Source organism: Diorhabda sublineata, chromosome 2 (assembly GCF_026230105.1).
Source record: "Diorhabda sublineata isolate icDioSubl1.1 chromosome 2, icDioSubl1.1, whole genome shotgun sequence".
NCBI lineage: Eukaryota > Metazoa > Arthropoda > Insecta > Coleoptera > Chrysomelidae > Diorhabda > Diorhabda sublineata.
The window spans coordinates 39946882-39969748 of record NC_079475.1 but is presented as its reverse complement, the minus strand read 5'-3'; the positions used below and the strand labels follow the sequence as shown (position 1 = coordinate 39969748).

Below are 22867 nucleotides of genomic sequence, written 5' to 3'. Positions count from 1 at the left end.
ACATCTTCAAGCTAAATCGGTATAGCTGCGTCCAGAATCTTCACATCTTGTTTGAAAAAGAATTAGAGTTGCTTGGGGTGCGTGTATGTGTAGACAGGTATCCATGGGGGAGGTTTCGTGGGTTAAACGGTTACAAGGCGGACCAAAGTTATGTGGAAACGCTCTAAATGCATCTTCAAATCCCTTTGGTAATTAATAAATTCATTTCATTCACGCAATCATATGAATTATTCGACACACTCGATATAATAAACAGTTTCTACACATTATCAATTAGAATTTCAATTTTATTCATAGAAATTGATTCGAGAAAGTATTTGTCTCAGTGACTAGCATAATAATCGACACATAAGGCGTTATCCTATGGAAAATTATGTTGACGATGAAGCAATCATCCGAAAATTCCTTAATAGACGTCTACAACCTCCATACTTTTACGTTCCGCATAACTGAGATCGTAGTCGTAAGCGTAATCCGCAACTATCATATGTTATCTGTATCTACATACATATACCGCGTGTTGGGAAGGACAGGAACTCATCTTTTACTCGCCGAGTTCGAAAATAAGTCTAGTCTCAGACATTGCGTCGCCTTATTTTGAGTGGACTTGACGTTTCTTTTACGATTATGTTTATTTTTTATTTAATATTCGAGTGATTCTGGTTAGGCGACGAAATGAAGAGCTCTGTTGATTTATTTGTAAGAAGGTGTTAAGTTTTCATTTAACATGAGTGTCGGTGTGGTATTGTGGGGTATTATTTGTTTAGTGATTGAAAAATGTACAGCAGATATTGGTGAAACACCGACGTTGGGTACACAAGGAAATAGATGTTACGATAATTTTAGAAGACCGCAGGTATTTTTATTAGGTAAATAATCACCAAATCAACTGTCCTTCAAAGTATTCTAAAATAACAAAGACGTTATGAATTACGCAAATTTATATATTTTGCATCCCAAGACAAAGCTGGATACAACAAATTCCTTTGCTGGTTTCTCTGATCAGTACTTAAGTAGACCGAAGAAAATAGTCTGAACAATATCATTCAAAGCTCTTCGCCTTCTTAAGCCAGTTGAAACTTTAACTTTAACCTAAAGATTATTTTAGATAGATCAGTAACCCATCATCTCTTTAAATTGCCTGATTTTTGTAGCTTGATTATTTTGATTTTAGATTTCTTCGGAATGAAAATTAGATTTTAAAGCAAAAATGTAAACTTTGAAATTCGTCTAATCATTTGTGTGTATTTTCTGAAATTATTTTCGTCTTTTTAGTCTGAAATGCTAGTTAAAAATTTTGGAAAAAAACAATTTTAGTTACATTTATTATTCAAATGAGGTGTAAATGCAAAAAAAATAACACAAAAAAGGAAATAAACAACATTCGACGTTCCAGACCCCAGAATCCACATTTTTCTTTAATTTGTATAAAAGTATAAAATGTTTTATAACCACACAAAATGGCGAAATTATCCTTAATATAGATATAAATAGTTTACAATTTTTAAAATGTAATGATCCGTGGAAATCATGTAATATAAACTAAATAACAATTTGTGTAAATAATATTTGTTCATGAACTAGTTTATTGTTGATAAAGAAATAGATTCTCTTCTATATTAATGTAATTAGTGACGCCTTTCAAACAAAACTTGGGGTTTCTTCTTGTTCAAAGGCTTATTTCAAAAAACGATTATTGTTAGTAAATAATAAATAGTAAATTTCCAAACCTGTACCAAACTACTTTTCTTTATTCATAAAATATTGCTTATCGAGCTAGAAGTTACTACTAATTAATATTAAATTATTATTCTTAATTAATTATGAATATGAATATATGAAAATGGTCATAGGGAACTTTAACTAGTGTGAAATTATACTTCAATCAGTCAATTTTTACTTTTTAACATTGGTATCCATGACAATTAATTTCAACTTTACTCAATAGAAGATTTTTCAAATAATTATTATCATGTTATCAACAGTATTAAGATTTACGTCCTGGCGTTTCCTAACATTTCGAAAAGTCCCTCACCGAAGTAATCCAATATGAAAAATTACATAGACAAACGTTTTCTCTATTGTTTTATGTAAAAAATAAATCGATATCTCGAATTGTTTCAGAAATAAAATTGAGTTGTTGCTATCTTTTTGACAAGGCTGTTTATTCCTAGTAGTATCAAGAGCTTGCCTTTGATCCATTGGTCACTACCTTGATCAAATTTGGAATCTCCATGCGATCAGATCATCAGATTCCCCGATTCCAATATTTTTGTGTGATCAGGCTTTTTTGAGCTGCTGTTTGTTCAATTTTCGACAACTGAACAAGCGTTGCATGATCATGAGTCTGATAACCGTTTTATATACCCAGTAAACTATCTTAGGCTCCCCATGTCTTGCCTAGGAAGTTTCTATAATTGCGATTGCTTTGGAGATTATCTTGTTTATATGATTGTTATATGATGATAGTACTCTGAAAATTATTCCCTCCTAATATCCAGATTAGAACATTGTCTCTAAATTTTTTATTAAGATGTTTTTAAAAAATCTGTTTGGAATTATGACTTGTCTATTGTAAATACAACAAACTTTCAAAATTGTTGTTTAATGTTAACTCAATGTTTGCCTCTGACGGCTTTATTAATAGTTTTTGACAGTTGGTAGTACGGTTCCTTATTGGGAATGGCGAATTGACAGAATTACCAACAGTCTATAAGTAGGTATATTTCTGACGACTTTATTAATAGTTTTTGACAGTTGGTAGTATATATATATATATATATATATATATATATATATATATATATATATATATTAATCGGGTTAAAACGTTCTTCGCCGTCTTCCGATTCCCAGTTTCCATTTTTCTCGATCTTCCCAAAGATCTTCTTCCAATCCTCTCTCTCGAATATCCTTCTCGATACCTTCTCTCCAGCTTAATCTTGGTCTTCCTCTCTTTCTTCTTCCTTGTGGTGCCCAATTTAAAATTTGTTTGGGTATGCGGTCTTCAGGCATTCTTTGGTAATGTCCGTACCAACTTAACTGATTCACCCTAATGTCTTCCGTAATCGTATGTTGCACTTTCATGATCTCCCTGATTCTGTCGTTTCTTATTTTTTCCAGTCTTGATATTCCTGCCGCGCGTCTCCAGTAATCCATTTCTGTGGCTTCAAACATTTTGACTGTTTTTTCTTTTAGAGGCCAGACTTCGCTACTATATGTTGTTATACTTTTTATTATGCTAATGTATATTCGATGTTTGTTTTCCTTGGATATTTGTTTGTTCCACAATACACTATTTAGTTGTCTTATTGCTTGTCTTCCTTGGTTATTTCTTTGTGTTATTGCTTCATCAGCAAAACATGAAGTTGGTAGTAAGGTTCCTTATTGGGAATGGCGAATTGACAGAATTACCAACAGTCGATAAGTAGGTATATTTCTGAGGACTTTATTAATAGTTTTTGACAGTGGCGAATTGACTTCAAGTTTGTAATTTCATTGTAATTTTATAAAGATTACATTTCATTCGATGACTCTATCACAGTGGAGAATAAAAAAGGTAATTATAATATTTCAATTTTGATGGCTTATTTAAGTATGTTTTTAGAGGTATAAAGCATAGCGAAAAGATAGTTGGTAACGAAAGGTTATGTTGCGAGATTTTTTTAGGTTATGATTTATTTTGACATTCCCTCGCCGTCCTTTTCTCATTTCAAATAAAAAAGAGATGATGTTATGAGTTATGAGGTAATGACTTTCAAACAAGATCGACATTTTTGGTTATTGAAACTTTTTAATTACCATTTTGTTTTATGCTAATACTCGATTTTTAAATTATATAATAGCCCACATTTCTTTTCTAATTGAAGCGAATTCATTAATAGACGACGATGATTGATTGTTTATTTTCTTCTAAAATATCAAGCTTTCACATCTAATTAAACAGAAGTTTTTGACATATCGGAGATAGTTAGATGGAGCAATGAACTCGGAACGCTTGACATCTATAAATATAAAAAGTAGTAGCACCTTCAAAGAGACCTATCATCTTTAATCTACAGGCCTTTCTCATGTCTACCCACAACAATTTCAAGAATAAGATCGGATGATTCATTCACGAATATTTAAAAATTTTATAACTAGAAAACTGCCATAACAAAATATAAATTCACTGTATGTTGTGAACGCACCTCGTATATATGTATATTTCTTTCGTGTTATGAATCTGTTCGCCGTATATACTGAATTTTGTTACCGTGGCAACAAGCTGTATTGTGGTTTTTATTCTTAGACCTTTTTTTTTGCTTGTCTAGTCGGTTAACGCTGGGCCAAAAGATAAATAGAAAAAGAAATGTAACACTTGCGTGTGATTGTTATTGCGCTACTATCTTATAATATATTTATATTTTATGTATTTTGGTTGATGTCAATTAGCAAGAGTGTATAAATGTTTTAGTTTCAATTTACAATTTAGTTAAACAGTAAATACAGTCCACTACTTATTGGTTTATGGTTTTGATGTAGTAAAGGTGAATAAGAAGAAAGTTTAGTGTTTTATTTTCCATTACAAATGAACTAAAAAATAACGTAATCAGGAATCTCCTGTACACTGTCCTTAATTATGTATTTTGACATGGTGTGCTGAGAAAACAGATCAGATTAGTACTCATATGAGATAGAATACGCAACTAGAAAATCCAAGTAACCGAATAAATTTCGTTTCTAGTACATGCAAATCGTATTTAACTTTAACGTAACGGACCGAATAGATTTTCAAGTGGTACATATTTATTTCACGTGACTATTGAAGCATATTTTGAATAGTTTTTGATTACCCTCGCCTTCATTTTCCCCTGGAATGAAGTTTCTGTGATTACATAGTGAATCCCATCTCTAGCCATAAACTGATTGCTGTAATTACTCCAGAAATATTGGGGTGAACTCCAGTATACCATCCATCCCTCTTCAAACTTCAATTAGACGGAATTCTCGCGAATTGGAATTTTTTGTTGAGTAGTTAACCTACGGGGGCATCCCTAAAAGAATTATCAGAAATTCTATAATGTAACAAAGTAAAACTGAAATTAGTCGTCCATATTATCGATATGAAACGATTTGTAACTGACAAATAATGTTTCAACATAAAACTGAAGGTTTCTACGTGAAAATGTTTATGTAATACTATTTATTGACGAATTATTTACTTTTCTTAGTGTGCTGCAACTAACTGTATGTCGAGTAGATTTCAAGATAGTGGTCTGTTCGAATCTTAATGGATCATGACATGTAATTGACAGCAACGTTATGCAATCGTTTATAACATTAATAAAAAAGAAAATCTGTCATTCATTTCATAATAGTTGCAATTGAAAAGAAACGAAATAATACTATTAAGAATACATTAGAATAAACGTTGTATTATATATATAGGATGTCACCATAGCAAAAAAATTTTCCAGACACGCCTCTTATTATAAGAAAAATAGCAATCAAATGAAAACACTTATTAGCTCTGAAAGGTGGAATTTAGAACAATTACCCAACAGTTTGAAATGTCAATATACATCTGACAATAACTTGTCCTTTTACAAAATATGTCCTGGCCTAGTCGCGCGGCCTAATAGTTAAGGGAGGTCCAGATTCATCCATCACGTGGGTCATGAACACCAAGTTCGCTTTTCTTTGAAGAAGTACGAGCCTATGAAATCACCTATCAAGGTACGTCTTTCCCAGATACTACAATCTACAGAAGTTCAAGATCAATAACCACAGGCGTCTCCACACGGTAGACACCACTCGAGTGTAATGGTGTTGAGAATTGATCAAATTGACAGGTGACCCGACCTTGACCGTATCCTTACCTCCAAAAGTTGGTAACCATGTTTATAATTAATTTAGTTAAGTTGGCAGGCAAACGTGTTCCAATTTGTAATTTTAAGAATTTTTAAGTATCGAGTAACAATCCGACGATTGTTCAGCAAGAGTTCTGTTAATCAAAACAATTATCAATTCTCAACAAACCCACTGAAAATAACAACAAATTGTATGCATGCATTTAACATAAAAAAAAGATGATGAAGAGTTTTTAAGATTCTTTCCAGTCGCTAAAACAGTAATAAACATTCGTAATACAGTTCTAGAGCTTTAATAGTAGTTAAAATAGAAGTGGCATGACTAACAATTATTAGATTGTCAGCGTATAAAATAATTTGATGGAAATACGGAGATTGGATCAATTGTATTTATGGATATCTACTGACAGGATCAACAGCCCGACCAATATCCCAAAAATGATGCCTACAATCGATTGAATCGACTAAAAGATCACTGCCTCCAAAGCTGGAGAGTATGATGCCTTTTCATGTACCTGAATCTAAAGAAGAACTATATCCTTTGAGATGTAATGACTTGACTCATTTATTGGTGACGCAAAAAATGTCTATTCATATATTCTGGAAGGATATGTGATAAAATTCTTATACCTACATAAAAAACTAACAAATTTTCAATATTCACAGTACAATCTTTACAACGCATATGCTGTTAATAAAAAATCCATTAAAAGATTAATTATGTTCGAAGATTGAGCAGATTTTTTTCAAGAAAAGATAATTTGTTTGCAAATACTTCATTTACAGTTCCCTGCGTGAGAAACTAACATAAAAATTATTTTTGATAGCAGACTTAAACCAGTTTCAATATGTGATACATGAACGGTCGAAGAATTTCATTTAAAAGGATGAAGTGGTCGTCAAAATTCAGATTTCTATGAAGTGGCAGGTGTCGCTTTCTAAAATAATCTTTTTATATATTTATATTGGCTCATTTTTTTCACTTCGCTTCTGTGTTTGTTTGTAAATGAATCCAATATCTCCCAACACAATTTTGGTTTAAAATTTGAGGTATTCAAACATGTCAAATCATCATTTATTGTTCCTGATATTCTATTTTGATTTAAAAAGCTCACTTTAGTCACATTAATTAATTAATATAAACACTATAATTTCCGGAGGAAAATTATAACATATAATGGCATGCAACGAGGTTTTTTTTTCTTTTTATTGTACGTAAGTTACAAATATTGCAGTCATCAAAATCTTTGTTGTCGAAAAATCGTTTCTGTCTTTTTATTTTGGTAAATATCAAACCTTGTAACACATAACTCAATAAATCGTGTGACTAACTAAGAAAAACACGTGTTTATTGCCAAAAATCGATTTTATTCATAAATGTTATTACCTTCAATAATTCCATCGCTTCTCTAACTTTTCCAAGCAGTGATTGTAGAAGGATTTATCTTTTGCCTCAAAGTAGGCTTCAGATTCAACAATTGCTTTCTTATTTGAGCTGAATTCCTTTCCGGTGAGCAGTTTTTTAAGCTCAGCGAGTAGTCATTAGTCATTGGGGGATATCTCCACCATACACTGGACGAGGAAACAATTCGAAGTGTAAGCCATTCAACAGTGATTTTTTCTTCGACGTTTTCCATTGATTTTTGCATTCAAACAATCTAGCAGCTCTATGAATCATTTGCTATTGATTATCTCTCCCTTTTAGAGATAGTCGATGAACCATATTCCATGCGCATCCCAAAATATTGAAACCATAACCTTCCCAGCTTACTGTTGAGCCTTTGGACGTGGTCCACCGGCTGCAGTTCACCCAGATGATGATCGTTTTGATCCGGAGTGATGTGATGGATCCATGTTTCATTCATTGACACATATCGACGCAAAAAATCTAATTTATTATGTCTAAACATAGTCAACACTGCTCTGAATCATCAACACGTTGTTGTTTTTGATCGACCTTTGTCATTGTCAAATCTTCATCCATAATTATAAACTGATGATGATGATGATGATGATGATGATGATGATGTAAACTGCCCTCTGATATATTTACGGCCTCAACTATCTCAAGCAATTTCCATTTGCGATTAGATATAACCAATTTGTGGGCTTTTTTGATATTTTCTGGAGTAACAACCTCAATTGGACGACCAGAACGTTCACTATCATCGACCACGTTTAAATTCAGCAAATCAATAACTAATGGTTCTTTTCTGAAGCCATCGCTGAGTTTGTACATTATTTTTTTATCAAAAAGCAATGATAAATTAACATACCAAATTGTTTTGAATCCATTGTTTCGAAAATAACAAAAGTAGCTTCACTTAAATGGCTGTCACTTTTTTCTAACTAATCGAAATGTCATGAAATATTACACATAGTCGATTGGAAGTTGGTACTTCATAAATGTCATATGAATTTGACAATGGCAGCGCCATCTGTGTATGAGTCACACGATTTATTGAGTGATGTACATAAGTCATTTTTGTCATTAAATGTGGAGAAAATATGAAATGATATTTATCGAGATGGCCTCATTAAATAGGATGAACAATTTTTTGTATATTTTCATTAATGATTTGATACGTAAAACTATTAATTTGCGGGAATAAATTAGATCCAATCGTTTATTATTGATTATTTTTTCATTTATATTGATTGTGGTATGTATGCCCTTCTTCCTGACCATGCACGCCTATGATTCGTTCCGATTATTCTTCCGTGTGAGATGTCGAAGATTTACGCGAGTTTATAAGGAGTCCGACATACACAGCAACCAACCACGGGTCAAGAAACCCTGACCGTGTAATGCACGTGCATTCAAACTGCATTACTAATTTTAACATTTTTATTTTTTCGAGAAAAATGCCTAATCTGAAATCTGAATACTACAGCTTCGTACGAAATATTAATATACAGGGCGTTCCGCAATTAGAAACCTGAGTTCTTATTGTATGTACGGAACATATTTTTATTCTACTCAAAAATTGTTTTAATGGTGGTTTATAACGTGTTTTTTCCAAAATACTTCCAAATTCCAAAATATGTGTATTCGTGTTTAATAATTTCATCATTTCGTTTTAGAGATGCATTCCTGGCTTCGAGAATGCAGCCTTTAATACAGTTATCGAATCCACGAATACTTGCGGACAACGAGGTCCTTCTGAATATTGTGAACAAACCGGCGTAAATAGCTTGAGGAAATCCTGCGAGCTCTGCTATCCGAATCAACATCTTCCTGAATACATGACCGATTTTCATAATGAAGAACATCCAACTTGGTGGCAATCTGAAACTATGTTCGAAGGAATACAATATCCGAATCAAGTCAATTTAACTTTAAAGTTCGGTGAGTGTCTTCTCAATTTTGCATGCGGGATAAGAAGGAATCTTTGGGTGCCCGATAAGGACTGTGTAGCGGATGACCCGTCAATTTTATGTTTTTATTTGAACTGATGTGATGTGTGAGAGCTCGCATTGACATATGACATATGACATATGTCAGTAACCCAATTCTATGGGATTTAATGACATAATTCATTGATTACTTTTAAAATATTAAAGAGTCAATGACGAATATTAGTTATTAGGTTGAATTAAAAAATAAAACAACAGCTTTTGGCAAAGGAAAAAGTTCATCTAGATAGGATAACGTAATATCTATTGCAATATTCGTCAAATTTATTGTCATTTCTTGATTCCAACGCTAGATGATAGATGTCACGATCAAGTACATATTGAGGTGACCTCGTTGTATCGCATTTTTTTTATAAAAAAACAGTTGAACAACGTTGGACAAAGACATAAAGCTTAAAGAAGACTACGTTGAAAAATAAGAAAAAATCCATTCAAAAACCTGTGTTTAAATCAAAAAGTCACGAACTTAATGATTCGTCCATGTATACAAAAGAGATCTGAAGTAATTTCCATCAAATTAGTCTCAGATTTGCTTAAAATTTATTTTCCAATCTTTGAAATTGATAAAAAACTTGAGATTTGATATCAAAACATTCATGGCAGTGAAAGAATGAATCCACTCCACTTTTTTCTCAGTGTAACTTGTATCAGCTATTTATTTCTAATATTTAGAGCTGAAATTTGTAAAATATTTTATGAATACTCCTATTTAAACTAAAATTGAACGTTTGATTCAAATGCTCCTAGTTATTGTACCTAATTGAATACTTCCTTGAACAAATATATTGATATATATATTCTAATGTGGGCCATTCTTATTTTCAAATTAGAGGTAAGATTTAACAAATAAATTTGTTCATAATAATCACGATATATACAATTGAAATTTACTTTACTTTAATTTATCTTTTTTAGGAAAATCCGTCGATATAACTTATATAAGAATATGGTTTTGGTCACCAAGACCAGAGAGTTTTTTTATTTCGAAAAAAACAACCGAAGATAGTGAGTGGATACCTTATCAGTTCTATAGGTAATAATTTCCAGAAACTATTTGTCCACAAATCGTTCAATATGCAAAATATTTACAATAATGAATTTTTATCTGAAACCTTTCGAACATATAGACAACTAACAATACACGCTACATGTATAGATACTTAAAGTTTGACCGATTCCATTCGACGTAAAAGAAGAAACAAAATCATCACTAATTATTTCCCCACAATAATAAATTTACATCTAAAACCCGAGATTATTATTTTCAGAAAATATTTTTTCACAACTTGTTGAATATGAAATGCCGAAATACCTAATGAATCTTGAACCTTTCAAACATATAGATAACCAACAATACACACGCTTGTTGCAGCGCTACATGTAGACATACTCACAGTCTTCTTGATTCTATTCCATATACTAGAAGAGACGAAACCCGAGATTATTATTTGCAGAAACTATATTCCCAAAATCGTTGAATATGAAATTCCAAAATACTCAATACAGTAAATGTTCTTCTAGAACCTTTTAAACGTATAGACAACTAACAATACACAAGCCTGCTTTGTGTGTTGCAGTGCTACATGTGGAGATACTTACGGTCTACATAATTGCATTCAACTAAAAAGTGGTGACATAGGTCTAAAAGTGGGGACGGAGCCCGAAATTATTATTTTCACAAACTATTGTTCCAAAACTTGTTGAATACGAAATGCCAAAAAACCTTTAATAATGAATTTTCACATGGAACATTTCGAACGTATAGACAACCAACAATACGCTAGCTTGTTTTGTGTGTTGCAGTGCTACATGTAGAGATACTTACGGTCTACCTGATTCCATTCAACGAAAACGAGGGGACGAAACCCGAGCTTCTTGTACATCCGAATATTCGGATATATCACCTTTACGTGGGGGGATAGTTCCGTTTGGAACGCTGGAAGGTCGTCCATCTGCTTTGAATTTCGACGATAGTCCTGATCTACAAGTACGTAGATCATTATAATTGTTCAGTGGATGATATTTTATTCTAGATTATTTTCAGGAATGGGTAACAGCAACCGAAATAATGATAACATTGGATCGTCTTAATGTATTCGGCGATCAAGTATTTGGGGATGAAAAAGTTTTAAAATCGTATTTTTACGCAATTTCTGACGTCGCTGTAGGCGCTAGATGTAAATGTAACGGACATGCTTCAGAATGTGTAACAATTCGTGGATCAGACGGCTATCAAATCAGAACGTGCAAATGTGAGCATAACACAGCCGGGAGGGATTGTGACGAATGTTTGCCTTTTTATAACGATGTACCGTGGCAACGAGCAACTTTCAAAAACGCGCATGAATGTAAAGGTAAAAATCTAATTTTCTATTCGATTTAATTAAACTGACAGAACTGGGTTTTGAAAGTAAAACCAAAGAGTGCGTTTTAGTGCTAGTTCGATGCGTGATCGAAGTTTGATCACCACGCCTCTCTGCACCTATTGGCTATGATAAACATGCTTCTTTACGGTGGCCAATCAGATTTATCTGCAATCGGTCGGGGTTGGGATTAATTGTTTTTGGTAGTGTCGGTTTATGTCGGTGTTTTGAAGTTTAGTCTAACCTAACCTAAAGTGTCATATACTGATACGGCGTTGCCACAGTCCACCCAAAAAACAGACCAAACAAACCGCATTTCGATATTGATGAAAAAAATGTTATTTTCGTCGATGAAATCGAGAGAAAAGTAGAAAACACTACTGAAGAAGCCTTTCCAATAAAATTATTGATACGAAATGAAATGTCAACAATACATTCAGTGATGTGATTGATGATGCTGATCTACTTAATTCCATAAATTCGACATTCCACAAGTTGCTGAAGAAATTAAGGAAGAAAACAGAAAAATATTATGAGAAAATAGACGGCTAATCGTTTGAGAATAGGTTGATTAATGTTTAGCTAACCTAACCTAACTACTACGGCCAAAAAAATACCCTGATTGATGACTGAGGATAGAGGATGAACAAAAAATGATAAATACATTGTAGACGAGATTGCTGAAACGTGTAATAGATATCTCACGTTATCAAAACTACCTCACCGTCTCTCAAAATTGATTCTTCCATTCGCACTAAGAAATTCATTGTTATCAGCAAGTTGTGTTTCAATATCTTCACTCATTTTATTTATTCTTCTGCTAAAAGTATTGTTACCGAATGGTATAGCTTTTACATCTTTTTAAGAACCTAGAATTTTCTCCTACAGTAAAGTATTTGCGATAAATAAAGAAAATCGATAACTAGCTCCAAAAACACGATTATTGGTTGAATTTTGAGCTGTAATTAGAGACTAGAAGGAACGACGTCAAATACAAAGTTGATATTTTGGTTTAATCGAACCAAATCATACCTAATAATGAAATTTTGCTCGGAGCTAAAGGGTTGTAATCTTGCTGGGTTTATTATCGAATTGCTTAACTAAGAATATTTATTCATGACACAAAATTAATGGATAATTATGTAAAAACGATTTTGAACGATACATAACATAATAGGCGTGATGAAAAATTCAGATTGTCTTTTAAAATAACTTACTCGTTTATACTAGCATGACCCGAACTTCGATAAAAGTTAATAGTCAACTTTTTCTCATAGTTATTGAAGTACAAAAACTGAAAGAAAACATTTACCGCCACTTAGTGTCCATTTACGTGGATATTTATACCGGTTGACTTATAATTAATGGACCGATAAAAGAGGGCAATTAGCGCAGAGTATAACCTCCTTAAGTGATTCAGTTCCAGTTCAGAATCTCGAACTGCATCTATCGAGAACATTCACCTTTCTGTCTCTTGTTTATGATGGTGGCACGCTGCGAAGTTGGATGATTATTTGCATTTCAATTTCTTATACTATCACGAAGCATATTTCATAGTCAAAGTTTCATTTTATATATTCTGATATATAGTTTATATATAATTTAACCAACCAACCCTGGTAAGAATATATTTTATATAGAACTTTATCAAGATTAACACTATGAAAAGTGTTATTAATAATAATATCAAAGACTCAAAATTATGTCCTCAAATAAGCAATGAAACAAAAAATGAAGATAAGAATGTAAAAAATGAAAAAGAATACTGAAAACTAGTATATATTTAACTTCTTATGGTCAGGAATAAATCGCAAAAAAAGGATTAACATCAAAAGATCAAATAATGAAGATTTAAACCTCGAAATTGACAACTAATCTCTGAATTATTAATCTTAATGGTCACTTTGTTTCATTGGCTCAAAATAGAGCAGAATTACCTAAAAATTCGACAAGAAAAATAGTAAAATAGTTCATGGTTTCAAAGTGGATTCGACACAAGTGATAAATAACTGCTAAAAAAGAAACTAAAGATAATCAATGGAAGCGATACCAACAGTGAACAATAACGTGTGAATTTAAGAAAACGGAAGCGGAAAATGACGAACTCTATCACACAATAGAGGCTTATTTTTACCTTTAAATTGTGGAAGGCAAGTTAATACAGTTAATACTAGTACTACTAAAAGTTTTTTCTTGAAATCTAGTTCTACCTCGTTATAGGATACCAATTTCGATGTTCACAATTTTTGGGTACGATCAAAAAGAGATATCAGCGTAAAAGATTCAGATTTCGAGTGCCCTATGATAACTGCATCGCAAGATCTTACCTTGTGTCTAATTTTCTGCAAGCAAATTATACTTTGAATATATTTCGGTTTGATCTAAGCCGTAGAATTTTTTTTTCGTATACGTATATTCGTCATTTGTATTAATATCAGTTTGAAAAATCTCATTTGCATGTCTCCGAGAATTGTGGTCGACAGACGACGTCGGCAATTGTCTATCATTGTCCGGTATTACCTTAAGAGGCTTACTTCGATGTTCGACAAGATCGGCGGCATATTTGGCGCCCACGACAAAAATAGTCACGGATATTAAGGTTAAGTCATTTCACTTTACTATTTAAGGTAGCATTTGTAATGAAATTACGCAACGAATCATACCTCGATGATTTAAATATGTTTTATTCATTTTTTCTCTGATTTGTAAGAAATTTTATAAAGTTGGAAACTAAATACTTTCGCTTTTTACTGATACACCGCGTTGCTTTATTTTTGTAATAACTTAGGTTAGTGCTTTAATAGATTGCACGTGGCGGAATTAGTATGAAAAATTCCTTCTGGAGAAGCTCCCTCGAATACGAGCAACGTTCTGGTCGACCTACTGAAATTGACGATGACCAAATCAAAGTAATAATTCAAGTGGATCGTTATAAAACTGTTCGAGAGGTTGCCAAGAGGCTACATATATCGCACCCTATAATTGGAAAACACTTAAAATATCTTGGGCTAGTTAAGAAGCTTGATATTTGGGTACCTCACGAATTGAAACACTTTACACAAATAATCAACATTTGCGACCCCTTTTTGAAAAGAATCATCACGGGTGATGAAAAATAGGTTCTGTACGGTAACATAGTTCGAAAACGATGATGAAACAAACACGATGAACCACATCGAAGGCTGCATAAGTTCATGGAGTTAGTTTGGTGGGATTACAACAACAACAACAACATTAAACGATCAATTCTGACGTTTACTGTCACCAACGGACACCATGATAATGCGAGGCGACGCACATCTTTGTCAACTCGTGGGGAACTATTGGAGCTTAGCTGAGAAGTGATGCAGCCCCGATCTGGCACCATCTGATTACCATTGAAAAATTTTTTGATTAGTCAAACATTCACAAATGACGATCACCTTCAATCTCATCGGTTCAGTATTTTGCTGATTAGGATCAGAAATTTTATGAACGTGGAATCGTGAGGCTGAAAGAAAGATGGCAAAAGGTCATTAAACAGAATGGAAAATATATAATTTATAAAAAATAGTCTTTGTCAAAAGAAAAGTGTTTTATTTTATACTACAAAACCGAAATTACTTATTTACAATAGTTTTGGTACTAAATATTCCACCATGTATATTTGTAATTAGTATTTTTGCAATTGTATGATACACCTTTGGGTTTTTTTTCAGTGGAGGTGTTATCTGTATCATATTCATCCAAATAAAAGAATAATAGTTCTTGTTTTTTGTCAAAAAAAAACAATTATGTCAGATAAAATATAAATTCCCAATGATGGTTCTCATATTATTTAAAATAAAAGTATATCTAGTTGTATTATTATTTCGTTATCTTTGAAGTAGCAATAACAAATTACTAGTAACAATCACATCTAAAATTTCTACAATTAGTTCCATTAAATTATTTTCTACTTCCAACTTACAAACAATTTTCTCAATTAACTTTTTTCGACGCAGTAAATGATGAGAATCACTTCGCCTTCGATTATTATTAAGCCTACTCCGACCGATTTATAGTATGTTATTTGGCGCCCACGTGTCAATTAGAAGAATAAAAAAATTCTACATATCAAACGAGACTTGAAAATGTTTAAGAGCAACCAAATTATACAATTTAAAATATCAGAATGTACGCTGGTTAACTATAACTATAAAGACTATACAGATTAGAGAGATCTTCAATTTAGTTTCCACTCCATCTCTAATAATATATCAAGCCCTAACACATATAAACCAAAGTAGCCACCAAAACAATTTCCTCGTCATCACAAACTTCCTCAATCTATAAAAACAATGAATTAAGAACAATATCTGGTTCAATACATTGCTAAATCTCATCCCTTATTGGTATTAATGGATATGAAGAATTTAATTGAAAATTTACCCATAGTTACATGATAAAACGTGAAGCCAATAAGTGCTCCAAGTCATAGAATGTTCAAAGTACCACACCGGAAGAAAAAAATGCTGCTCCACATAATTCAGGAGCTTTTTGTGAATCTATAAACACTCTTTGTTTGTTCTTCTTCGTAATTAGTATATTCCTGGTGTATCTATTTGTTCCATTTTTCATTAGTTCCCCCTGGATCTGCAATTCTTCTATTTTTTAATTGCTTGACTTTATTTATGACTACTATTGGTTCTTTTTGTATCTCTTTCAATTCGTATGTCCATCTGTGTTAGCTTAATATATTCAGGTCTATCCTCACTCAGTAGTCTTGCTTCTCTATTCTTGTATTTATTTTTCGTCGACTAGTTTTTCCGATTCAGAACCCTACCAGCTGTAAACTATATTGTTTCAGATTTCCTACAGTAAATGATACGTTTAGACATATCAAAATTACGCATTTCTTGATACAAACGAATTGTGAGTGGTAGTTACTCATTATCATGGATTTTACACACTCTTACTAGACTTATCCATCCACTCCATCTCCAAACAATGTCTTCTGTTTTATGATATTAGTAAGGTGAAGATTCAACGTTGTCAAGGTCAAACGTTTCCGTCTAAAGGACTGACTATAAACGTATAGAGGTAATTCCTATTCAATACTTACTCCTTAGAAATATTTAGAAAAGTACTGGCAGGTGGCATAGAAGTCAACGCAGAAGCAATCAACAAAATTACACATGTCGACGATACAGCAATTATAGCAAATAATAATGGAGATCTACAAAATATTAAAAAGTCAACATCCTCCAGTGTGTCTAACGATAAACGGTCAGTATCTACAGTAAACGCAAAATGGGACCAGGCATCAGAAATACGATCACGGATAGACAGAGCTCGAGCTGAGTTTAACAACATGAAAAAACTGTAAACCACCAAAGATGTTCCTTTACAATTAAAATGAAAACTAGTCGGATGCAAAATATTTTCTCTTTTCTTCTATAGTGTAAAGGTTTGGACTGCAGCTGGGGCAACAGAAAACAGACTGGAATCTTTCGAAATGTGGATATATCGCCGTATTTTGAAAATATCCTGGACGGAACATATCACCAACGTGGAAGTTATGCAGAGATTTAGGAAACAGCCACATAATAAGTCACGACAAATACCGTCTTTTGCAGTTGATTGCGAGAAGACAGCATTTATGGTTTAACAACCTTGGCCAGTGATTTGGAATGTCATCATAGTTGAATATGTGAACCAACATCTTCTAAGAACTCACAGGTCGTTTTAGTTCTTGTTTGTCTTCCTCTATTTCAACTTTAGTAGCTTTTAAAACAGTTTTGTACCGATCATCTTCTTGCTCCCATTTTCTTCAAAATCTCGGGTTAATAAATTCTTTAAAGACATTTTCCTTTTCTCTTTGTTTCCATTTTTAACTTTTTGAAGAAGAGATTTTAGAGTTTCAGCTAGTTTCCGAAAAAAGTTATGGTAATTATACACTTTCACGGTCATCTGGTTTTTTGGCTCTAGAAAATCGAAAAATGGATGGATTTTAATGATCTTGGTCTCAAAATGTTCCATTTTACGGCGGATTTATAAAAAAAATTAGTAGAAATAGCTGGAATGAAAATTTCTCATAGTTTTACTGTTTTAAATCGTAAAAAAAACGGTTTTGCAAAATAATCCTTTACAAAAAATTATCTCATTGTCATATTTTGTATTCTACATAAATTAATAAACAATTTAAAAAAAAATCCAAAAAGAATGATTTTTCCAGTTTTTATAGCTTAAAATGAATTCGATGAAAAACAATCAATTTTCGTGAATAGTTTCGTACTATATTCTTCAATGTTAATAGTTTTTGGACCATTAAAAATCGAAAAATAAATAAATTTTATAATTTTGGTCTCAAAATGTTCCATTTTACGACGAATTTATGAAAAACACGGGGGTAGTGGCTGAATTTGCGGTTTTTAATAGTTTTAAAAACTTTTTTTTTCAAAATATTCATTTTTTTATGTCAATTGCGAAAAAAAAAATATACGAACTTGATTCCACGACGTCAGAAATAGTTACGAAGGATTATAGGTATAGGTATGGGTCATTTTTTTGCATTTAAAGTCATGAAACTGTAAAAAATATTTATTTTTTTTAATTTTCGTATTTTTTTATAAATCCGCCGTAAAATGGAACATTTTGAGACCAAGATCATTAAAATCCATCCATTTTTCCATTTTCTAAAGCCAACCTAACCTAACTTAACCAAAAAACCAGGTGTCCGCGAAAGTGTATAATTACCATAATTTTTTGTAAAGGATTATTTTGCAAAACCGTTTTTTTTTACCATTTAAAACAGTAAAACTATGAGAAATTTTCATTGCAGCTATTTCTACTAATTTTTTTTATAAATCCGCCGTAAAATAGAATATTTTGAGACCAAGATCATTAAAATCCATCCATTTTTCCATTTTCTAAAGCCAACCTAACCTAACTTAACCAAAAAACCAGGTGTCCGCGAAAGTGTATAATTACCATAATTTTTTGTAAAGGATTATTTTGCAAAACCGTTTTTTTTTACCATTTAAAACAGTAAAACTATGAGAAATTTTCATTGCAGCTATTTCTACTAATTTTTTTTATAAATCCGCCGTAAAATAGAATATTTTGAGACCAAGATCATTAAAATCCATCCATTTTTCCATTTTCTAAAGCCAACCTAACCTAACTTAACCAAAAAACCAGGTGTCCGCGAAAGTGTATAATTACCATAATTTTTTGTAAAGGATTATTTTGCAAAACCGTTTTTTTTTACCATTTAAAACAGTAAAACTATGAGAAATTTTCATTGCAGCTATTTCTACTAATTTTTTTTATAAATCCGCCGTAAAATAGAATATTTTGAGACCAAGATCATTAAAATCCATCCATTTTTCCATTTTCTAAAGCCAACCTAACCTAACTTAACCAAAAAACCAGGTGTCCGCGAAAGTGTATAATTACCATAATTTTTTGTAAAGGATTATTTTGCAAAACCGTTTTTTTTTACCATTTAAAACAGTAAAACTATGAGAAATTTTCATTGCAGCTATTTCTACTAATTTTTTTTATAAATCCGCCGTAAAATAGAATATTTTGAGACCAAGATCATTAAAATCCATCCATTTTTCCATTTTCTAAAGCCAACCTAACCTAACTTAACCAAAAAACCAGGTGTCCGCGAAAGTGTATAATTACCATAATTTTTTGTAAAGGATTATTTTGCAAAACCGTTTTTTTTTACCATTTAAAACAGTAAAACTATGAGAAATTTTCATTGCAGCTATTTCTACTAATTTTTTTTATAAATCCGCCGTAAAATAGAATATTTTGAGACCAAGATCATTAAAATCCATCCATTTTTCCATTTTCTAAAGCCAACCTAACCTAACTTAACCAAAAAACCAGGTGTCCGCGAAAGTGTATAATTACCATAATTTTTTGTAAAGGATTATTTTGCAAAACCGTTTTTTTTTACCATTTAAAACAGTAAAACTATGAGAAATTTTCATTGCAGCTATTTCTACTAATTTTTTTTATAAATCCGCCGTAAAATAGAATATTTTGAGACCAAGATCATTAAAATCCATCCATTTTTCCATTTTCTAAAGCCAACCTAACCTAACTTAACCAAAAAACCAGGTGTCCGCGAAAGTGTATAATTACCATAATTTTTTGTAAAGGATTATTTTGCAAAACCGTTTTTTTTTACCATTTAAAACAGTAAAACTATGAGAAATTTTCATTGCAGCTATTTCTACTAATTTTTTTTATAAATCCGCCGTAAAATAGAATATTTTGAGACCAAGATCATTAAAATCCATCCATTTTTCCATTTTCTAAAGCCAACCTAACCTAACTTAACCAAAAAACCAGGTGTCCGCGAAAGTGTATAATTACCATAATTTTTTGTAAAGGATTATTTTGCAAAACCGTTTTTTTTTACCATTTAAAACAGTAAAACTATGAGAAATTTTCATTGCAGCTATTTCTACTAATTTTTTTTATAAATCCGCCGTAAAATAGAATATTTTGAGACCAAGATCATTAAAATCCATCCATTTTTCCATTTTCTAAAGCCAACCTAACCTAACTTAACCAAAAAACCAGGTGTCCGCGAAAGTGTATAATTACCATAATTTTTTGTAAAGGATTATTTTGCAAAACCGTTTTTTTTTACCATTTAAAACAGTAAAACTATGAGAAATTTTCATTGCAGCTATTTCTACTAATTTTTTTTATAAATCCGCCGTAAAATAGAATATTTTGAGACCAAGATCATTAAAATCCATCCATTTTTCCATTTTCTAAAGCCAACCTAACCTAACTTAACCAAAAAACCAGGTGTCCGCGAAAGTGTATAATTACCATAATTTTTTGTAAAGGATTATTTTGCAAAACCGTTTTTTTTTACGATTTAAAACAGTAAAACTATGAGAAATTTTCATTGCAGCTATTTCTACTAATTTTTTTTATAAATCCGCCGTAAAATAGAATATTTTGAGACCAAGATCATTAAAATCCATCCATTTTTCCATTTTCTAAAGCCAACCTAACCTAACTTAACCAAAAAACCAGGTGTCCGCGAAAGTGTATAATTACCATAATTTTTTGAAAAGGATTATTTTGCAAAACCGTTTTTTTTACGATTTAAAACAGTAAAACTATGAGAAATTTTCATTGCAGCTATTTCTACTAATTTTTTTTATAAATCCGCCGTAAAATAGAATATTTTGAGACCAAGATCATTAAAATCCATCCATTTTTCCATTTTCTAAAGCCAACCTAACCTAACTTAACCAAAAAACCAGGTGTCCGCGAAAGTGTATAATTACCATAATTTTTTGTAAAGGATTATTTTGCAAAACCGTTTTTTTTTACCATTTAAAACAGTAAAACTATGAGAAATTTTCATTGCAGCTATTTCTACTAATTTTTTTTATAAATCCGCCGTAAAATAGAATATTTTGAGACCAAGATCATTAAAATCCATCCATTTTTCCATTTTCTAAAGCCAACCTAACCTAACTTAACCAAAAAACCAGGTGTCCGCGAAAGTGTATAATTACCATAATTTTTTGTAAAGGATTATTTTGCAAAACCGTTTTTTTTTACCATTTAAAACAGTAAAACTATGAGAAATTTTCATTGCAGCTATTTCTACTAATTTTTTTTATAAATCCGCCGTAAAATAGAATATTTTGAGACCAAGATCATTAAAATCCATCCATTTTTCCATTTTCTAAAGCCAACCTAACCTAACTTAACCAAAAAACCAGGTGTCCGCGAAAGTGTATAATTACCATAATTTTTTGTAAAGGATTATTTTGCAAAACCGTTTTTTTTTACGATTTAAAACAGTAAAACTATGAGAAATTTTCATTGCAGCTATTTCTACTAATTTTTTTTATAAATCCGCCGTAAAATAGAATATTTTGAGACCAAGATCATTAAAATCCATCCATTTTTCCATTTTCTAAAGCCAACCTAACCTAACTTAACCAAAAAACCAGGTGTCCGCGAAAGTGTATAATTACCATAATTTTTTGAAAAGGATTATTTTGCAAAACCGTTTTTTTTACGATTTAAAACAGTAAAACTATGAGAAATTTTCATTGCAGCTATTTCTACTAATTTTTTTTATAAATCCGCCGTAAAATAGAATATTTTGAGACCAAGATCATTAAAATCCATCCATTTTTCCATTTTCTAAAGCCAACCTAACCTAACCTAACCAAAAAACCAGGTGATCGCGAAAGTGTATAATTACCATAATTTTTTGTAAAGGATTATTTTACAAAACCGTTTTTTTACGATTTAAAACAGAAAAACTGTGAGAAATTTTCATTCCAGTAATTCTACTAATTTTTTTTATAAATCCGCCGTAAAATGGAACATTTTGAGACCAAGATCATTAAAATCCATCCATTTTTGATTTTTTAAAGCCAAAAAACCAGGTGACCGTGAAAGTGTATAATTACCAAAGTTATGGTGATGATAGCATCTTGACTTTTTGCACTACAACCACCAGTTTCTTGAAAAAGTTTGTTTCTGAAAATGGTCTGGATAAATTTAAGTTGTACAAAATGTGATTAACACTATCTCGCGATAAAAAACTATATATTTTCGTATATTTTTGTTTTCTTAATGTAATCGAATCTATTAAATTGATTCTCCCAATACCGATCAATGAATCACGGTTCATTTAGACCAATAAAAAAGCAACGGTTCCTTCCGAGAGCGGATACCAAATGCCGTTCCATCTAAAACAAATTGCAATCTTATAAGGTTGCACTTCGCGTCTAGCCGTGAGTCAGTGTCGGTTGTCGCCTTAAGTGAGTAGCGCCAACAACGATACAAAAACAAAAATATCCCACGTGTGACTAAGTGACAGATAGTGATATTAGTGACAACTTTTTCGGTTTATATCTACGTGATTTATATAGTAAATATTATATAAGTTCCTTTTACATTTTGAATATTACAAATTACAAACAAAAATATGATTTTTGAGGTTAACTTTGAAACCGTTCAATCTATTAACCAAATTATTGAAAATAATGAAACGTTTGTTAATATTTATTCCGAAAAGTATGTAAAGTTTTAATCAACAACACCTATTGTATCCTTTTTGTTTTTGTGAAAAATATAGAAAAAATAGACTCTTACTTTGATAATAAATATTTATTAAAGCAACCAAATGTTTTTGATTTTAGGTCTCTTATGTTTTAATATTAGTTTTTTTTTGAAAGAATGATAAATTTTGACGTTTCGACTTTC

The 22867-nt window shown here is 31.6% G+C and overlaps 1 protein-coding gene across 3 annotated transcripts in view; it reads left to right on the top strand.

Annotated features, from left to right (window-relative positions):
- The first annotated feature begins 536 nt into the window (after window positions 1–536).
- The window catches only part of LOC130453331 (laminin subunit gamma-1-like), a 41085-nt gene continuing 18754 nt past the window's right edge, over window positions 537–22867 (top strand). Inside the window, exons 1-5 of one of the 3 annotated variants that reach the window (XM_056793004.1) lie at window positions 537–856; window positions 8937–9201; window positions 10185–10302; window positions 11073–11256; window positions 11314–11623. In XM_056793004.1, coding sequence (XP_056648982.1) covers window positions 728–856; window positions 8937–9201; window positions 10185–10302; window positions 11073–11256; window positions 11314–11623 — 1006 coding nt within the window. In that variant the 5' untranslated portion in view covers window positions 537–727. Of the gene's footprint in view, window positions 857–8936; window positions 9202–10184; window positions 10303–11072; window positions 11257–11313; window positions 11624–22378; window positions 22533–22867 lie in introns of those variants that run through there. The other 2 variants (XM_056793006.1, XM_056793007.1) reach the window with 2 other exon arrangements.